The sequence below is a fragment of the Capra hircus genome, chromosome 1 (assembly GCF_001704415.2).
Source record: "Capra hircus breed San Clemente chromosome 1, ASM170441v1, whole genome shotgun sequence".
Classification (NCBI taxonomy): domain Eukaryota; kingdom Metazoa; phylum Chordata; class Mammalia; order Artiodactyla; family Bovidae; genus Capra; species Capra hircus.
In genome coordinates, this window is record NC_030808.1 from 66386237 (window position 1) to 66405228 (window position 18992).

At 42.8% G+C, this 18992-nt stretch overlaps 1 protein-coding gene across 2 annotated transcripts in view; it reads left to right on the forward strand.

Annotated features, from left to right (window-relative positions):
* Positions 1-18098, forward strand: part of CASR (calcium sensing receptor) — a 30562-nt gene extending 12464 nt beyond the window's left edge. Inside the window, exons 4-6 of one of the 2 annotated variants that reach the window (XM_018059989.1) lie at positions 8771-9001; positions 12947-13097; positions 15033-18098. In XM_018059989.1, the coding sequence (XP_017915478.1) occupies positions 8771-9001; positions 12947-13097; positions 15033-16555 (1905 nt within the window). In that variant the 3' untranslated portion in view covers positions 16556-18098. 2 annotated transcript variants of the gene reach the window in all.

The following is an 18992-nucleotide window of genomic DNA, read 5'->3' on the forward strand; positions in this document are numbered from 1 at the left end:
TAAAATCCTTTAGAGGAAATACCCCAAAAGGCCACAAGATGGAAATATTACCACATGCTAGATAATACATGATAATACACACAATAGATGATACATAATAATACATAATAAGTGATGCATGGTCCCTCTTCTAGAATGCCTTTCTTGGTGTTTACTTTTCTTTTTGACTCTGTCAGTCTCTGTCTGTATATTATCTTCTATGTTTAAGTCTTTCTTTCAGGTTTTTTTTTTTCTTTTTCTTCCAATCCAAGGATTGAACGTATATCTCCTGTGTCTCCAGCATTGCAGGCAGATTCTTTACCTGCTAAGCCATCAGGGAAGCCCTCTTTCTCATATTTCTCCCCAGATGAAATAATTTAGAAGCATATCACACAGAATTATAATCTCAAGTAAAATTTGTATTTTGTTTTTTAAGGAAACTATTAGTTCCTTCTTTTAAAATTCTCAAAAAATAAGTGTGTCAGTGTGGGGATTCCCCAAGAGTTCCGTGGTCAGGACTCCACACTTTCACTGCTGAGGGCTAGGGTTCAGTCCTTGGTCAGAGAACTAAAATCCCACCAGCTGCGTGGCTTGGCCAAAAAGAAAATAAAAACTAAAAAATGAAATAAAATTCTAAAAGAAGAGTGTTTTCTCTGGGGGAAATATCTAAATTATTTTTTAACTTATGTCGCCTTTTTGTGGGTCAGTGATTATCACTTTAAAGATTCGCTATCATTGCTTTTAAGGGTGAAATGTTTTCCATCTGCGCCTCTGCTAATATGATCCAGAAAATCAGGTGCTTGAGTACCTAACTTGCAAGTCAATATACCAGAAGAAATACTAAGATGGCTAAAGAGATGACTTGAAGACATGACTTAGTAAACTGATAATTGATTATTAATGGACAAGGTGCAAATTTTGACTACAAAAAATGCAACACTTATGTTATCTTACTTATATACCTGCTATGAGGATGAAACACTACAGTACTGTGCAGGTCAGGATATCTGAAGTGAGGAGAAAGTAAACGATATCATCTGAATGGACCTTTTAGGATGGATAAGATGTATGGGGGGCTTCCCTGGTGGCTGAGACGGTAAAGAATACGCCTGCAATGCAGAAGACCCTGTTTCAATCCCTGGGTTGGGAAGATCCCCTGGAGGAGGGCATGGCAACCCACTCCAGTATTCTTGCCTGGAGAATCCTCATGGACAGGGGAGCCTGGCAGGCTACCATCCATAGTGTCACAAAGAGTCAGACACGACTGAGCAACTAAGCACAACACAGTATGATGTATGGAAAAGATCTATTCCTTGAAGGAAATGTCAAATGCAAAGGCAAATATAACAACACAGATGAATAACAAAAATATCATGAAAAAAATCCATATTGAAAAAAAGGGGGTACAAACTGTATTGTGCAATTTATATGATATTCTATCTCTAATGATAGAAAAAAAAATCAGCAGTGACACGGGGCTGCAAATGGGGTGAGGACTGACTTGAAAAGAACATCAGGGAAGCCTTTTGTGGTGACAGTAGTGGTAGTTACACAGGCATACATATTCACCAAGACTCAGAACTCTACACTTACAATGGGTACATTTTATCCTATGTAAACTATATGTCAGTAAAGCTGATTAAATAGGGGACAACAACAGAAAGTCTCCAAGGGAGGGCAGGTCATGCACGGAGATTTGAATGCCGTTCAGTTTGGAACACTTCCAGTTACTGCCTCTTGTGTTGCCACAAGCATTATACATGTCTCTACCATCCCATTTTAAAATACGTCCATCTTCTCAACCTAAATTTCACATTAGTCAAAGTATTGTAGCTAGAGATAGACAACCTAATAGCTAGGCGATAAATCTGACTCCTATACCTCTTTAGGTGGGGAGGGCATGGCAACCTACTCCAGTAATCTTGCCTGGAGAATTCCATGGACAGAGGAGCCTGGTGAGCTACAGTCCATGGTGTCACAAAGAGTCAGACACAACTGAGCGACTTAGCACAGCACACAGCACACTTATATAGGTAGTATATATTGTAATGTTGGAGAGTTCGGACTCTAGCACCAGACTGCTGCTGCTGCTAAGTCACTTCAGTCATGTCTGACTCTGTGTGACCCCATAGACAACAGCCCACCGGGCTCCTCTGTCCCTGGGATTCTCCAGGTAAGAATACTGGAGTGGGTTGCCATTTCTTTCTCCAATGCAGGCATGCATGCTGAGTCGCTTCAGTCGTGTCTGACTCTGTGCAAGCACCAGACTGCTGCTGCTGCTGCTGCTGCTGCTAAGTCGCTTCAGTTGTGTCCGACTCTGTGCAATCCCATAGCACCAGACTAACTGGATTTAAATCCCATTTGCTACCTAACAGCTTTATGGCCTTGAGTAGTCACTTAATGTGCCTGTGCCTCATTTTCCTCACCTGAGAAATAGAAGCCTCTGTCTGAAACATGAGTTTGTTATGAGATGACATTAGTCAATATGCATGCAGTGCTTAAGACACTGCCTATGCATAATGAACGATTTTTTAATATATTTGGCCTTTTATTAAAAAAGAAAGGGTCATACATTGTGTAATTACTTTGAATTACTTTATTGCAGCTAAGTGAATAATTCTGGCACTCACTATATTAAGAGACTTCCGTCCTGCATTTTAGGTGTTGATTGCTCCCTTCATCATTCTTATATGGAACAGCTGTGGTTTGGGACTTACCCTTCTCTTCAGGCAACTCCCAGCTATCACTCCAACATTGTTACACTATGGTGATTCCAACTTTCTTTTTCCTCAAGAAAGTGGTAGGGGTTTTATAGTCAGTTTACTCCATTTTTTAACGGTTACTGAGAATTAAATTTGCCTATAACCAAGAACATAACATGCAAAATATAATATTTAACTGCAACTTTCTAAAAAGACCACAAAAGAGGAGTGTGGTAGGCTACAGTCCATGGGGTCGAAAAGAATTGGACATGACTGAGCGAGCTCGTTTTCACTTTCAGAAGGTTTGTTTATCTTTTTAAATCAGAAACAAGAACTTAGGTTACATTTATACCTCAAAAGGAGAAATTGTGTTGGCCCTTAATCCCACAGTATAATTTTAAATATTTTGCTTTTTAATATATAGGTTTAAGTTCCAACCGTAAAAGTCTCATAAAAAAACTAACTTTTATGGTCCTCCTGCCTATTTACTCTTTAATATCACAATGGCCTCATTTTTCTCATCTATCCTCAGGTCAGTGAAAACCTCATTTGGGGCACCATTTGACAGACCTACCAGTATTGATTTAATATCTATTCTATTATGCTGGGGTCGGGAAGATTCCTTGGAGTAGGAAATGGCCACCCACTCTAGTATTCTTGCCTGGAAAATTCCATGGACAAAGGAACCTGGCAGGCTATAGTCCATGGGGTTGCAAAGAGCCGAATACAACTTAGCAACCAAACAATGACAACAACAAAATAAATTTCTAGCCACAAAGGTCCCAGGGTGCTTTCTTTTCTGGATAAGATGTTTGCGCTGCTAATTCTTACCTCTGCCTATCTTTATCTCTTGTCCCGTCTGAGGCTAGAGTTACCAGGTCTCCTTAGTAAACTCTCAGCACCAAGTATCCTGGAGGTCATCTTGGTATGAAGGTCTCTAGACCTGCTGCTGAATGTCAGCTCCACCAGCGAAGTCATATTTGTATATTTTAAATCTCTTCCCTTGCTTTCTTTTTTGAAACAGCGTTTATTGAGATATAATTCATACACTATACAGTTCACATATTAAAATGTACGAGTCAGCAGTTTTTAGTATATTCACTGAGTTGTGCAGACATAACTGCAATCAATTTTATAACATTTCACTGTATCAAAAAGAAATCTCATATTCCATTCCCTTTGTATAACTGAATCACTGCTGTACACCTTAAACTATCACAATGTTGTTAATCAACTATATTCCGATATAAAATAAAAAGTTAAAAAAAAATAAACCTCATACCTGTTGGAGAAGGCAATGGTACCCCACCCCAGTACTCTTGCCTGGAAAATCCCATGGACGGAGGAGCCTGGTAGGCTGCAGTCCATGGGGTCGCTAGGAGTCGGACATGACTGAGCGACTTCACTTTCACTTTTCCTTTCATGCATTGGAGAAGGAAATGGCAACCCACTCCAGTGTTCTTGCCTAGAGAATCCCAGGGGCGGGGGAGCCTGGTGGGCTGCCGTCGCACAGAGTTGGACACGACTGAAGCGACTTAGCAGCAGCACCAGCAGCATACCTTTTAGCTATCACTCCCTCTTACCTCATTCCCCCCATCCTTAAATTACCACAAATGTGCTTTCTGTATCTGTATATTTGGACATTTCTGGACATTCATATAAATGAAGTCACAAAATATGTGGTCTTTTGCAACTGGCTTCTTTCACTTAGCATGTTTTCAAGATTCATCCATGTTGTAGCATCTATCAGTACTTTATTTTTATGGCTGAATAGTATCCACTTGTATTTTATTTATCCATTCATCTAATTGATCGGCATTAGGCCATTTCCACTTTTTAATTATTATGAATGTTGCTGTTATGAACATTCATGTATGGTTATTGTGTGGACTTATGTTTTCATTTTTCTTGGGTATATACATCAGAGTGGAATTGCTGGGTTGTATGGAAACTCTATGCTTAACTTTTTGAGAAAGTGCCAGACTATTTTCAAAAGTAGCTGCTTCGTTTTACATCCCCACCAGTAGTGTATGGAAGATTCTAATTTCTCTTCATTCACATCAGCACTTGTTATTACCTGATCCTATGCCTCTTGATATGAAATCTAGTTTCTTTGCCTTGACTGCTCTTTGCCTGTCAACTTTATTTCCTCTTGTTGTCTAACACTTCTACAAATTTTGAGAAGTTGGTCCCTTCACTGCCCCCATAATGCTTTGTTTGCCCACGTTGTGCCCTTGTCTTTAACACCTTCCTTTCCTTTGTTCTTTACCACTCCAGATTTCTACCGTGCCGCAAGCCTGCATTAAGCCCCTTTTAATGTCCATCTCCCCTGAATTCCTCTGTGCTCAGAGTTGATTCCCATAAGTTAGGCATTAACTGTATTTTATCTTGCACCATTGGCTCTGTCATCCAATATGTCTTATATCTTATCACTCTAATCTGTATGTAAACTCCTTGAGGACTTTATTACTACATCCTGTACTACCACAGCCCAATTCAAATCACACAGTAGATATTCTATAAATATTTGTTTGTTGATTGATTCTGACAGTATAAAAATATAACCTTGAATTTACAATGGGTTTTTAATTGACATATAACTTAGTTTTTAATATTTATTTTATTTATTGTTTATTTATGTGGCTGCACCAGGTCTTAGTTGCAGCATGTGGGATCTTTTAGTCGTGGCATGCAGACTCTCTAGTTGCAGCGTATGGGATCTAGTTCCCTGACCAGGGACCGAACCCAGGCCCTCTGCATTGGGAGCACAGAGTCTTAGCCATTGGACCACCAGGGAAGCCCTTACAATGAGTTTTTTAATCAAAATTTTTTAAATGATAGTGATTGGTTCCCTTTTCTTTTAAGGTAGGATATGCTAGAAATCACTAGCCTATGCCAACAGCAATACAGAATAATTATAGACAGTGATGATCTTTGAGTCACTTTTCTGTCCAGTCTGATTAATGTGGAAGATGACCATTTAATTGTGAAATGATCTTATTCCTGCTCCCCTTCCAATTCACCCACTGTTGCCCAGAGAGTTTCTTGCAGAGGAGCTGTAGACTGAGAAAAGTAGAGGAGGAGCTTATTGTCTGGAGAATAAGAACCAAGGAATTGAAACTTGCATAGGCGAAAGAAAATGTATGCTAAATAATCCATCTTTACTGTTGCATATGCCTTTTAAAGTATTCTTCAAACGAGAATGATGTTTTTTAAAAATACATGTAATGAGGAAACATTTCTGACAAATACTTGCCATTGATGCTCTCAACAATTCATATTGGTGTCAAGAGGGTGTGGCAGAAAAGCACAAGTTTAAATCACAGCTGGAGAACTTTTTAGCTTATGACTTCAATGAGTTTCTTGACCTCTCCATGCCTCACTTTCCTCATCTATAAAATGAAGATAGTAATAGTCCCTATCCATAGATGTGTTATGAGGGTCAGATGAGACGATGTGTACAAAGCATTAGTACAATGCCTGGCAGAAAGGAAGTGTAAATAAGAAGTAGTCCTCTCTCTCTTCACTCTTCTTACCTTTTATGCAGATCAGGGCAAAGACAGAGTTAGCATGACATGCGGAAAGGATATGACGAGGATAAAACATTTGCACTGACAGGTAGTGGTAGATACATGGAACGAAAGTATGGAAGGCTTTGGAAGGTACCTAGAGAAGTTTGAAGCATGTTTTATCTAAACCATGGATGATCCCCACTAGGAAGTAGGAGAGGCATGGTTATAGAATGGAGAAGGGTGGGCTGGTCATGTCAGAAAAGTTCCAGAGTAGGTGGGAAGAATGAGGTTCTGAGTGTTGCATGAGGGGTCGGTCTTATAGAGCGGAAGGAATGCGTGTTCCTTGGAGAGAAGGAGCTGTGTCGGGACATCTGGGCAGAAACAAAAGGATGTACCCTCACTGTGTACAAGTCATCCTGAGAGCAAGGGGGGCCAAGGGAGGAGAGTTGGAGATATCTAATATAGGAAAGGAGCACGTCTGAGGCACCACCTCTCTGAGGACTGCTTTAAGGGCTCAGTAAAAATGAAGGGAAAAGGTAAGATTCGTGATCATTGAGGAAGGTTTGGGAGAACATCCTTAGTAGGATTCATTCTCCATCTTTATTTATTTATTTATTGTTTGAGGATAACTCAGCATCTCTGGTTGCAGAGCAAATGAACAGGCAGTAGGGAGTGAGGGACCCCCATCCCCCACAAGCCTGGGACAAAAATCAGAGCAGCCAACTTCCGCCAGGGCAGCAATGAGAGCACTAAAGGGGTCGCCACACGCACAGCAGGTGACTGAGGCGCCCAGGTGCTGTGTCTCTGTGCACATGTGGCCAGCCACATTCTCTGTCCCCACACTCACCCCAGGGCTGTTTATGAGCAAGTTCAGGTGGCTCCTTTTCTTTATTTAATTTTCCTTACAATAAATGTTGGCTTTAAAATACAGTCAAATACAGATATAAATGTTTGTTGTTTTTTTTTTAAAGCTGTGTCATCTCTAGAGTGGAGTAGGAGATGAAAGCTGCCCTTCCCTCGTCACACACGTGGATAATAGGGCCCAAACTTTTCTTGGTGTCAGATTAGATGCTGATTTTTCAGGTACCTTAAAAGTTATGCTAAAGGGGAGAGGTACTTCTAAATGTATTCCTAGGGCCACCACAGCATAGAACAGAGAGATGTTCAAACTAGAACTTGGAGATTCCTGCAGTCTCTAGGGCCCAGCCCTCTCATCCTGCTGGTGAGGAAACGCACTCACCAGAGCCAGAGAGTGAGAAAGCCCTGTAGTCACGAGGTACAGTGTAAGTGAGCACCCCTACTCTCACCGTCTGGACTGTGTGTGTGTTTCACTCTCTCTCGGTGCCTCAGTGACCTCCTGGCCCTGGGCAGTTCCCACGTGAAAGACAAGCTGCTGAGTGCCCACTCCTTCCTCTTGACCCAAGTCAGGGGTGCACAAGAAGCAGAGGCAGGAGCCTAACCATGCTGCGGTGGAGCAGAGCCAATACAAGTGCAGGCCTGGCACTTCCTAGCTGTGTACTCGGGTCTAGCTACTTCCTGTTTCCTCGGTTTCTCCATCAATAAAATGGGACTGCATGCATGCTCAGTCATGTCTGACTCATTGCAACCCTATGGACTGTAGCCCTCCCCCCCGGCCCCCCAGGCTCCTCTGTCCCTGGGATTTCCCAGGCAAGAATACTGGCATGGGTTGCCATTTCCTCCTCCAGGGGATATTCCCCACCCAGGGATCGAACCAGTTTCTCCTCCATTGCAGGCAGATTCTTTACCGCTGAGCCACTGGGGAAGTCCCCAAATGAGGGTTAATAGTACTATTTGTTGTGAAGATTAGATAACAAATATAAAGCATTCCGTATTGTGCCTCAAAGGTAATAAAAGGACTAGTAAGGTTTGGTGATTATTATCATTACTTTTTTGTACAAGGGCTTTGTGACTCATAACACCCTGTAAAAAGTAAAGGACTGGCCATGATTACAACAGTGATGGCCAAGGCTCCAATCATAGCCTTCTTTCTTTCTTCCTTCCACCTTCTTTCTGTGAACTCTGGCAGCAGGGCACTTCCACAGAAGCAGTAGCTGAGAGAAACATGGTGCAGAGTGTAAGAGTACTTATTCTTTCCAAAGGCCATCTCAGAAGACACCAGGGATGGCTGTGGCTTACAACCCATTCCCTCCTGGGCATCACCAGATGATGGTGCGCCTGTAAAAGCCTTGACTTGGCCAGTTCAATGGTATTCCTTTTCCTTTTCTGACTTCTAGAAAATGTTTCTTACCCCAGTTGTTGGGTTGACCAAAAAATTCATTGGGGTTTTTCCGTTACATCTTATGAAAAAACCCAAACGACTTTTTGAACCATCTGACACAATTCGCATACCAAATAAAGCTCATGGCTTACCAAGGCTGCCGTTAACACATATAAGCACCTTAGTATAAATTTTAAAAAGGTCCCTCTTCCTCAAGTCATGGCCCTTCCACTTTGTTTGAACAAGATAGCTTACTGTCCTTGTGCAGTGTGCAACCTACATAACCATGTGCGGCAGCCCTGTGGCTTGTGTTAAGAATATTCATCTCTGTTCTTTAGGTCCTAAAACATCTGCGGCACCTAAATTTTACCAGCAATATGGGGGAGCAAGTAACTTTCGATGAATGTGGAGACCTGGCAGGGAACTATTCCATCATCAACTGGCACCTCTCCCCAGAGGACGGCTCCATAGTGTTTAAGGAAGTTGGATATTACAATGTCTATGCCAAGAAAGGAGAGAGACTCTTCATCAATGATGAGAAAATTCTGTGGAGTGGATTCTCAAGGGAGGTATGTGCTGTCCATCAGGATACTAGATGCCTCCACCACGGGAAGAAACTGTGCTGGGCTTTGGGAGGGCCTTGGGCTTTGCCACTGGACTTCCAGAATCACGAGTCCACTTCCATCAATTCACTAACTGCATTGTCAGGATTCCCTGTGAAATCCACGAGTGTTTAGTGTCCAAAAGAGAATTCTCAGAACCAGAGCCCCATGCTTACTGTATTGAAACAATTTTATTCTTTACAAATCTGACTCCATGGCTAATAATAGTTTCTTTGGCTAAAACTTTCCCCAACCAGAGCAAAATATTTAAGCAAATACAAGCATCACTCAAGACAGGGTGTGGACAATTCACACAGAGGTAGCTCCCTGTTATCCAAAATAGCTTAGGACTGGCCTATAAATCAAAAGGACAATTTATTCTCCTCCGATGGGAGACCTGTAGCAAATAGGAGGATGCTTGTGACTGCGATCACGGCCTCCTTCCATGAGGTATCACTTCATCTAGAAGCCTGATTAATAACCAGAGGCACATTACTCCCAGTGAATATGCACTTAAGGAAAAGATACATGATAGGCTGAAAAAATCACCATTCTATGATAGTTGTGTCCTAGAATATATATGTTCCAAGGACCCAAATCCTCCGTAGGAACAAACCCTGGATGAGGCATCCTCTCAAACTCTTCCAAAAAGCCTGGGTGAGAACTGCTACATTTCTCTTTGCATTTGCCTTTCTATTATTGGCATAGGAAATGGCAGCCTACTCCAGTATTCTTGCCTGGAAAATCCCATGGATGGACAGAGGAGGCTGGTGAGCTACAGCATATGGGGTCACAAAGATTCAGACACAACTGAGGGACTAACACTTTCTATTATCACCTTTGAGTATCTTGGACCACTTTTTATGACATGAACAAAAATTCAACTTCATCTTTTTACCAAATGCTTCTTAGGTTGATGGGTTTCTCAATTTAAAGGATAAGTTACCTTTAAGAAGTTCTCCTATAGATAGTAAATCTCATCCACAGTATGCAAGTCTTTTTAGTTTCTACCTCAGAGAAACTCATAAACATGAGTTTAGTTTAGTTTTCTACCTCATTCTCACTTATAAACATGTCATGACCCTTTTTCAAATAGAGCTTTGGGGATTCCAGAGGGTATGTTCCTCTGTCCACTAATTATACTCTTGTCTAAATTATCACAAGTATCAATTGACTACAGTCTAAATTGATCAGCTATGTTATTTATTATCTGTTCCCTGCTGTTGTGGACTCATCCAGGTTATATTGGACCTCCATTGATGCACGCAGTTGTCTCTAATTGGTGTAGATTGAACCATTGTTATTTTGTTATTTTGAGGGTTTTGCCACTCACAGCCTAACAGAAGCCAAGAAGGAAAGCTACTAAACTCATTTTAAAAGGCTAATATAATCTTAATTTCAAAAACAGGCAATAACAGTACAAGAAAAAGCAATTATAGGCCAATCTATAAACACAGATGTGGTCACATCCTAAATAAAATGTCGACAAAGTTGGACCAGCAATGGATGAAATACATATCGTGATCCAGTAGAGTCTGCAGTGAATTTACAAGCACATAATAATAGCAAACATTAGTGTCCATAGATGTAGCTTATCCTTTCCTTCCTTCAAACCAGGGTCCTGAGAGTCTCAGGGATCATCAGACCTGGTGTTGCCACTTCTATTCCTCTTTCATTAGAAAATATTGCTGATCATCTGTTCAAGTGTTTTAAAATTCCTTGTCAAGCCAGTTATTTCTTTTTTGCTGGAAACAATGATAATTATTTTTACTGCTTTCCATGTGTTTAACTTTGTAAGATGTTTCCAGTTCAAGCAAGTAGTGGAGGAAGGGGGATAATCTTAAAGAGATGTTTTGAAAATAATATGAACCCTACCATGTATCAAGGGTTATTCAAGGCTTTGTAACTGGGGCTACAAAAATGAAGACTTGCTCCCTAATTCAAGAAATGTATGCTTTTTGCGTTCTTGTGATGTATTTATTATCTCTGATACACATAGACTGTTAGGTAGTAAATACCTATTAAGTACTCAGTTACCTGGCGTGATCAAAGATTGAGATGGAAGCAGGATTTCTGAATGGTAAAGCAATGGTAGATTGGGCAAAATTGTCAAAAACAATCGTTTAAGAAGCTGGAAATCAACCAATAGCATACATCAAAAGGTGAAGTTTTGTTTTGTTTTGTTTTTTTGTTTTTTAAGACAAACTAATGAAACTCAGCTAACAGTTGCAGTCTGTGGCATTTTGGCCTGGGGCTACTCTCCAATTATTTCTAATGTGGACAAGCATGTTATCTGCATTATTATTAAAAGTAACAGTTTTTTTTTACCCCTTTCCAATATGTATGCCCATATTTTCCTTGTTCCACTAACTAGGAACCCTGGTATAATATATAATAATAGTGGTGATACTGAGCACCCTTGTTTTAAATAAGCACCCTCATTTATTTTAAATTAAATAATATTGTGTCATATGGATTGATGTTTATGCTAACAATTTGGGGATGTTTTTCAAGGTAAAGATATTTCTTCCTACTCTCATTAAGTTTTTTCTAATTTTTAAAAAAATTTATTTATTTTGTAATTGAAGGATCATTGCTTTACAGAATTTTGTTTTCTGTCAAACATCATTAAGTTTTTTATCACTAGTTTGTGTTAAATTTCATCAAATATTTTTTCATCCATTGATGATCATGTTTTCTGTGTTAATTTATTATTACAGTGAGTGACACAGAATTTCTAATATTAAATTTGCTTACATTCCTGGCAGGAACTCAGCATGATCATGGTGTATTTTGTTTTTCATGCCCTTTGAGTTTGTCTGCTATTTTAGTACTTTCATCTGTTTCCAGGTAGTAGAAAGTTGTTGTACTCTTTCCAGATCCTTTCAGAGTCCTTACCCTTTGCATGTATCTCCAGGAATTCTATACATCTTTCTTTCCAATAACTTCTATACATTTTTACTTCCAATAATCAGAACTTCATATTCTTTTTCAGAGACTGCCTGCAGGCTAATGGAGCCCATTTTGCCTACAGGCTCAGAGAGGCAAAGGAGAAGCTCAGAAGAGCCTAGGAATTTACATTTCCCTTCTGCTCTGAGTGCTGTGCAAGTATGAAAGCTCTAGCCCTTTTTTTTCAGGTCAGGACAGCGTTGGGGCCTAACCTGCAATCCAGAGCTCCCCCGGGGAATCAGGCAGAAGTCGGAGGGCCTTTGCTCAGGATCATAGCCTTGCTCCTTCTTCTCCCTCCTATGTCCTACTTCCTCCAAGCTCTTCCTGATTCCCTTGGGAGAACTTTCCTTATAAATTACTTGGACACAAATCCTCAACTCAGCTCTACTTCTGAAGACAACTTAATAAGTGAAATGGGCCTTCATACTGTCCTTGTCTTGTTTTAGAATCAAGGTTATTATACTGGGCTTACAAGAATTAGTTGGAAGGTACTCCTTTAAGAATATATATATTTTCCTGATCTCTGCTAGAGTTTGTATAAGATAAGATTGCTCTGTTCCTTGAAAGTTTAGTATTACTTGCTTGTGGTGAACAAGGATGATGGTCATCTCAGGTATGACTATGTGGTGGGGAGAAAGTAAGTGGAAAGAGGAGTATATTATTCTGGGACTTGTAGAGGATGGAAGGGAAGGCTATTTAAGGAGGATTTTGTTACTGCGTAGACTCATAATGATTAATCTTCCTTAAATTCCACTGAGATGTGTTTGTGTTTGTGTGTGTGTGTGTCTGTGTGTGCATGCACTTTCCCATAGGCATTTGTCCCCTCAGAGATAATAGGAACACAGACGGCTGGTCCTTCCTCCGCCTGGATTGGGCCTGAGTCTGCCACTAGCTGGTGCTAGTGCCCAGCTCCTCCCTCTGACACATGTCAGAGGAGCTGGAAGACTGATCCCCCAGCTGCAGCCCCTCTGTTGTGATCTCCGCCCTCAGGTGCCTTTCTCCAACTGCAGCCGAGACTGCCTGGCAGGGACCAGGAAAGGAATCATTGAGGGGGAGCCCACCTGCTGTTTTGAGTGTGTGGAATGTCCTGATGGGGAGTACAGCGACGAGACAGGTAAAGGAGCAACCCCTGGTGGACATGCAGAGCTCCCTTCACTGTGGGGCCCTGGGCTCAGCAAAGTCCCTGGAAGGGCTGGGCTGAGACGGGGGTGCTTAGCACGGTTTCTCATTTAACAAGGTGCGTCTGAGCATCCCACTGGGCTGCACACTGAGGGGGATAGAGTCGGAATATTAGATATCTCTGTAATACCATAAAAGTTTACAAACACATCTGTTGCACATCTTTCTCTTACTTCCATGCTGCACTCCAATATTGTTTTTCTTTTCTTAGAGCTCAGTGATCCTGAATAGACAAAGTTGTGTATGTTCCCTGATTAAGGCAGCAGCAGTGCCAGAGAGCATATCAGGGAATCACCATCTAAAATGAGAGACTGGATGGCAGCAGCAAGAAGATGCTGTAGGCAATAGTGTAACATCAAATTCAAAGCTGGGCTAATAGAGCTAAACAACAGAATGATCTCTTAGGAACCAGAGATGTGTGTCCCAGGCTCCAGAGTTAATAGGTCAAGATAGATTGTCTACAGAGTGCCTGGCACTGGACTTACTATCTTATTTATGTTTCTCTTATGCCTCAGTTTCTTCATCTATAAAGTAAGAATAATAATAAACCTATCTTACAGAGTTTGGGGGATTAAATTAGATAAAACTGGTAAAACACATGATAAGTTATAGAGAAATATTTGATTGGCATATTGGAAGCACTCTATAAATACTAAATACAATTTTGTTCTCATTATTATTAACTCATTTCATCCTCACTACCATGATGGAGTTATTGCTTCCATTTCACCGATGAGGAAACTGAGGCTCAGAATGGTTAAGGAGCCTGACCAAAGTCACACAGCTAATAAATGGCAGGGCCAAGATTCCTATCCAGATCTCTGACTGCAAAGCCCATGCTCCTTTCACTCCCCAAAACTGCACGCTGACTGAGACACAGCAGACGCTTAATGAACACTTGTTGGTCAAATGAGTCTGCAGCCCCTCTCACTAGAAAGCCATTGATTTGGAATGAGGAAGGCACAGGTCAGAATCGTGGAGTACTTTGCCGTGATCTAAGAGGCTGCTCTGGCGTGTCTACAAAGCCCATCCTTATGTCCAAAATAAGTCAGACTGAGTGTGAATCACTGTGAAAATTGGTGGACAGCGCCAGACCCCCAGTGTGCAGGGCAGCCACCTGCCTGGCAAGACTGATCATTCTGTGCTTGCTGAAAGATTGTTTGTACATCAGCAAGTAGTATTAAAGGAAGCAAGTAGCCCTCCTAGAGTTTGGGATTGACATGTACACACTGCTATATGTAAAATGGATGCGCAACGATCTACTGTATAACATAGGGAAGTCAGTTCAATATTATGCCACAACCTAAATGGGAAAAGAATTTGAAAAAGAATAGATACATGTATGTGTATAAACTGAATCCCTTCGCTATACACCTGAAACTATCACAACGTTGTTAATCAGCTATACTGCAACATAAAATTTAAAAGTTTTTCAAAAAGTAGCCCCCATATATACAAACTGGAGGAGGGCATGGCAACCCACTCCAGTTTTCTTGCCTAGAGAATCCCATGGATAGATGAGCCTGGTGGGCTACAGTCCATAGGGTCGGAAAGAGTTGGACACAACTGAAGGGACCTGAGCACAGCACGTATGACAGAACACACATATGACTGAACACACAGCACATATGACTGATCACAGCACACGTGACTGAGTACAGCACAAAAGAAAAAAACAATAGAACCATCAAAGAAACATGAAATTAAGTATATTATTAAGCATAAGTCAGGGTTCAGTACATTATCTGATAATGTAAAAATCACATTTCATCAATAAAGCAAATTTAAAGTTCCCTCATCACCACATTCACACTCACGAATTTCAGTCTCTGCCATGCAGTACTGACCCCTTCATTGCGACATTTTACAGACGCAAGTGCCTGTGATAAGTGCCCTGATGACTTCTGGTCCAATGAGAACCACACTTCCTGCATCGCCAAGGAGATCGAGTTTCTGTCCTGGACCGAGCCCTTCGGGATCGCACTCACGCTCTTTGCTGTGCTGGGCATTTTCCTCACAGCCTTCGTGCTGGGCGTCTTCATCAAGTTCCGCAACACGCCCATCGTCAAGGCCACCAACCGGGAGCTCTCCTACCTCCTCCTCTTCTCCCTGCTCTGCTGCTTCTCCAGCTCCCTGTTCTTCATCGGGGAGCCCCAGGACTGGACCTGCCGCCTGCGCCAGCCAGCCTTTGGCATCAGCTTCGTGCTCTGCATCTCGTGCATCCTGGTGAAAACCAATCGGGTCCTCCTCGTGTTTGAGGCCAAGATTCCCACCAGCTTCCACCGCAAGTGGTGGGGGCTCAACCTGCAGTTCCTGCTGGTCTTCCTCTGCACCTTCATGCAGATTGTCATCTGTGCCATTTGGCTCAACACGGCGCCCCCCTCCAGCTACCGCAACCACGAGCTGGAGGACGAGATCATCTTCATCACCTGCCACGAGGGCTCGCTCATGGCGCTGGGCTTCCTCATCGGCTACACCTGCTTGCTGGCCGCCATCTGCTTCTTCTTCGCCTTCAAGTCCCGGAAGCTGCCAGAGAACTTCAACGAAGCCAAGTTCATCACCTTCAGCATGCTCATCTTCTTCATCGTCTGGATCTCCTTCATCCCCGCCTACGCCAGCACTTACGGCAAGTTCGTCTCTGCGGTGGAGGTGATCGCCATCCTGGCGGCCAGCTTTGGCTTGCTGGCCTGCATCTTCTTCAACAAGGTCTATATCATCCTCTTCAAGCCGTCCCGGAACACCATCGAGGAGGTGCGCTGCAGCACCGCGGCACACGCCTTCAAGGTGGCCGCCCGAGCCACGCTGCGCCGCAGCAACGTCTCCCGCCAGCGGTCCAGCAGCCTGGGGGGCTCCACGGGATCCACCCCCTCCTCCTCCATCAGCAGCAAGAGCAACAGCGAGGACCCCTTCCCGCAGCAGCAGCCGGAGAGGCAGAAGCAGCCACAGCCGCTGGCCCTGAGCCCGCACAACGCGCAGCAGCCGCAGCCGCGGCCACCCTCGACCCCACAGCCGCAGCCACAGTCGCAGCAGCCGCCCCGATGCAAGCAGAAGGTCATCTTCGGCAGCGGCACCGTCACCTTCTCGCTGAGCTTTGACGAGCCTCAGAAGAGCGCCGTGGCTCACAGGAATTCCACGCACCAGACCTCCCTGGAGGCCCAGAAAAACAATGACGCCCTGACCAAACACCAGGCGTTGCTCCCGCTGCAGTGCGGGGAGACGGACTCGGAACTGACCGCCCAGGAGACAGGCCTGCAGGGCCCTGTGAGTGAGGACCACCAGCTAGAGATGGAGGACCCCGAAGAGATGTCCCCAGCACTTGTAGTGTCTAATTCCCGGAGCTTTGTCATCAGCGGTGGAGGCAGCACTGTTACAGAAAACATGCTGCGTTCTTAAAAGGGAAGGAGAAAGCCAGCTCAGGGAGAATCCAGGCAGTTTTCCCGGGATGACCTTCTCCACAGGGATGAGGAACTGCCCCCTGCCTCTCTTCCTCCAGGAAGGAGGGATAAGACCCACCAAATGCTTGGAACTTAGTTGCACTGCTATAAACGACAGTGAATGAAATAATGTCCCCCTTAAAAGTAAAAAGAGGAGAGCGGTGTGCTTCTGTGGTTAGGTGTATCACAGTGCTGAGATCCCTATAGTCAGGTTCGCCTTTCCTATCCCTGCTTCCATTCTCCTCTTCTGTTCTATCCCATCCAACAGTCCAGAGATAAAACCACAGCTTTAAGATACCCACCTATTCCCCCTAGGGTCTTATTTGTTGTTTTTGTTGCTGTTGTTTTGGTTTGATTTTTGTTTTTAATGTTGAAACATCTGCCCTGAACTTTGCAGACAGCCTAGTCCAGAGACAAACCTGTGCAGAGTGACAGGACCTCATACTGGCCACCACTAGGGTTGAGTGTGAAAGATAGAATGTCGCCAGTGCTGCCCAACACCTTGACAGTGGGAAGAACTCGAAATGTCCAGAGCTGTAAGATGAATTTGTCCCCTCCTATTTATGAAAACTGTTAAATATGTGGTTTCCTACTTGCTGCTGCTGTCGTGTGATGTGGAGAAGGTTAGCATCCATCCTCTAACAGTACGTCTCATTTTGTCCAGAGTGCGATGGTGATGCCGTGTTTAGATTCCAAGATCTCAGGAATCACCTCAGACTGCTGGGAAGAGACTGCATGAATCCAATGAGCTGTATCTGTAATTAATATTGTCATATGTAGCTTTATCCTTAAGAAAATGCTTTTGTTTTAATAGTCCATGGACCATATAAACTGGAAAAAATGTCCCAGTCTGGTTGATATAAGGCAGTATTATTGAGTTTCGTTTTCTTTGCCTGCCCCACCACCCACACCGCAATGAGCTAAGCCCTAAATGAACCTTTTCAGGGCCCAGGGATCCAGAAGCTCCCTCTTTCTCCACCCCCAATGGTTCCTGAAGTCAGATCCATGCCTTCCCCTGTGAAGGATAAGCTCCCAGTCTCTGACCTCCTACCAATTTCTGGGGTAAGAACATGTGGTTCCAAGAGAGCTCTCGTGGGATATTACTCTTGGCACCCCCCAATGCCGTACTTAGATTCCCTCCAGCAGTAGGAGTCTGCTCAAGGGTAGTTACAAGATTGAATGTTTGTTTTGTTTTGTTTTGTTTTGTTTTGTTTTGTTTTGTTTACAAGATTGAATGTTGAACCGCATACTGCTGAACAGTCAGGTTCCGGAGCTAGAGAGGCCTGGGGTCAAATGCTGGGCTTGTCACTCACAAGTTGGGTGACCATAGGCAGGGAACCTTGACCTCACTCAGCCCCAGCTTCTTTGTGTCTAAAATGGAGGTAATAATCATTCTTTTCCCTCAGAGCTCTTATGTGGGTTAAATGAAATAAATGTATGTAAAGTATTTTAGCATGGTGCCTAGCCCATAGTAAACACGCAATAAATATTAGTTAATATTATTACTGATATTGTAATTTTTTTCACTTGTTTAAAATAGAAACAACACATTTAACCATTCACACTCTAACAACAAACCAATGATCACATAACTTTCTCCATAGTAAGCCCAAGAAATCTACGGCCCAGTCCGAGGGGTCCTGAACACCATAGCTCATGGTAAAGCCAAACGTCAGTCCCCCAAGGGTCCCATGCTCCCCCCACCTCTGTGGTGTCAGAACCAAGATGTCCAGTACCAAGGGAAGGCCATCCCAGTCTGGCAGCCGACTCTCAGATCTCTCTAAATGCTGCTTTTAAGCCAGTCAAACCTGTGTGACACCACAAGTCTACAGTTCTTGATGGCTTTCTGACCATTTTCTTCCAAAAGGGCCACCTTTCCTTGAATTTTAAAATGAAAATGAATTGTGGAAGGGACTTCCCTGGTAAGCCGATGGTAAAGACTCCATGCTGCCAGTGCAGGGGATGCAGGTTTGATACCTGGTCAAGGTACTAAGATCCCACATGCCACACAATGAGGCCAAAAGATTAAAAAAATTAAAGTTGAAAGTTAAAAAAAAGACTTGTAGGCAAAACACTCTACGACATACATCACAGCAGGATCCTCTATGATCCACCCCCTAGAATACTGGAAATAAAAGCAAAAATAAACAAATGGGATCTAATTAAAATTAAAAGCTTCTGCACAACAAAGGAAACTATAAGCAAGGTGAAAAGACAGCCTTCGGAATGGGAGAAAATAATAGCAAATGAAGCAACTGACAAACAACTAATCTCAAAAATATACAAGCAACTTATGCAGCTCAATTTCAGAAAAATAAATTACTCAATCAAAAAATGGGCCAAAGAACTAAATAGACATTTCTCCAAAGAAGACATACGGATGGCTAACAAACACA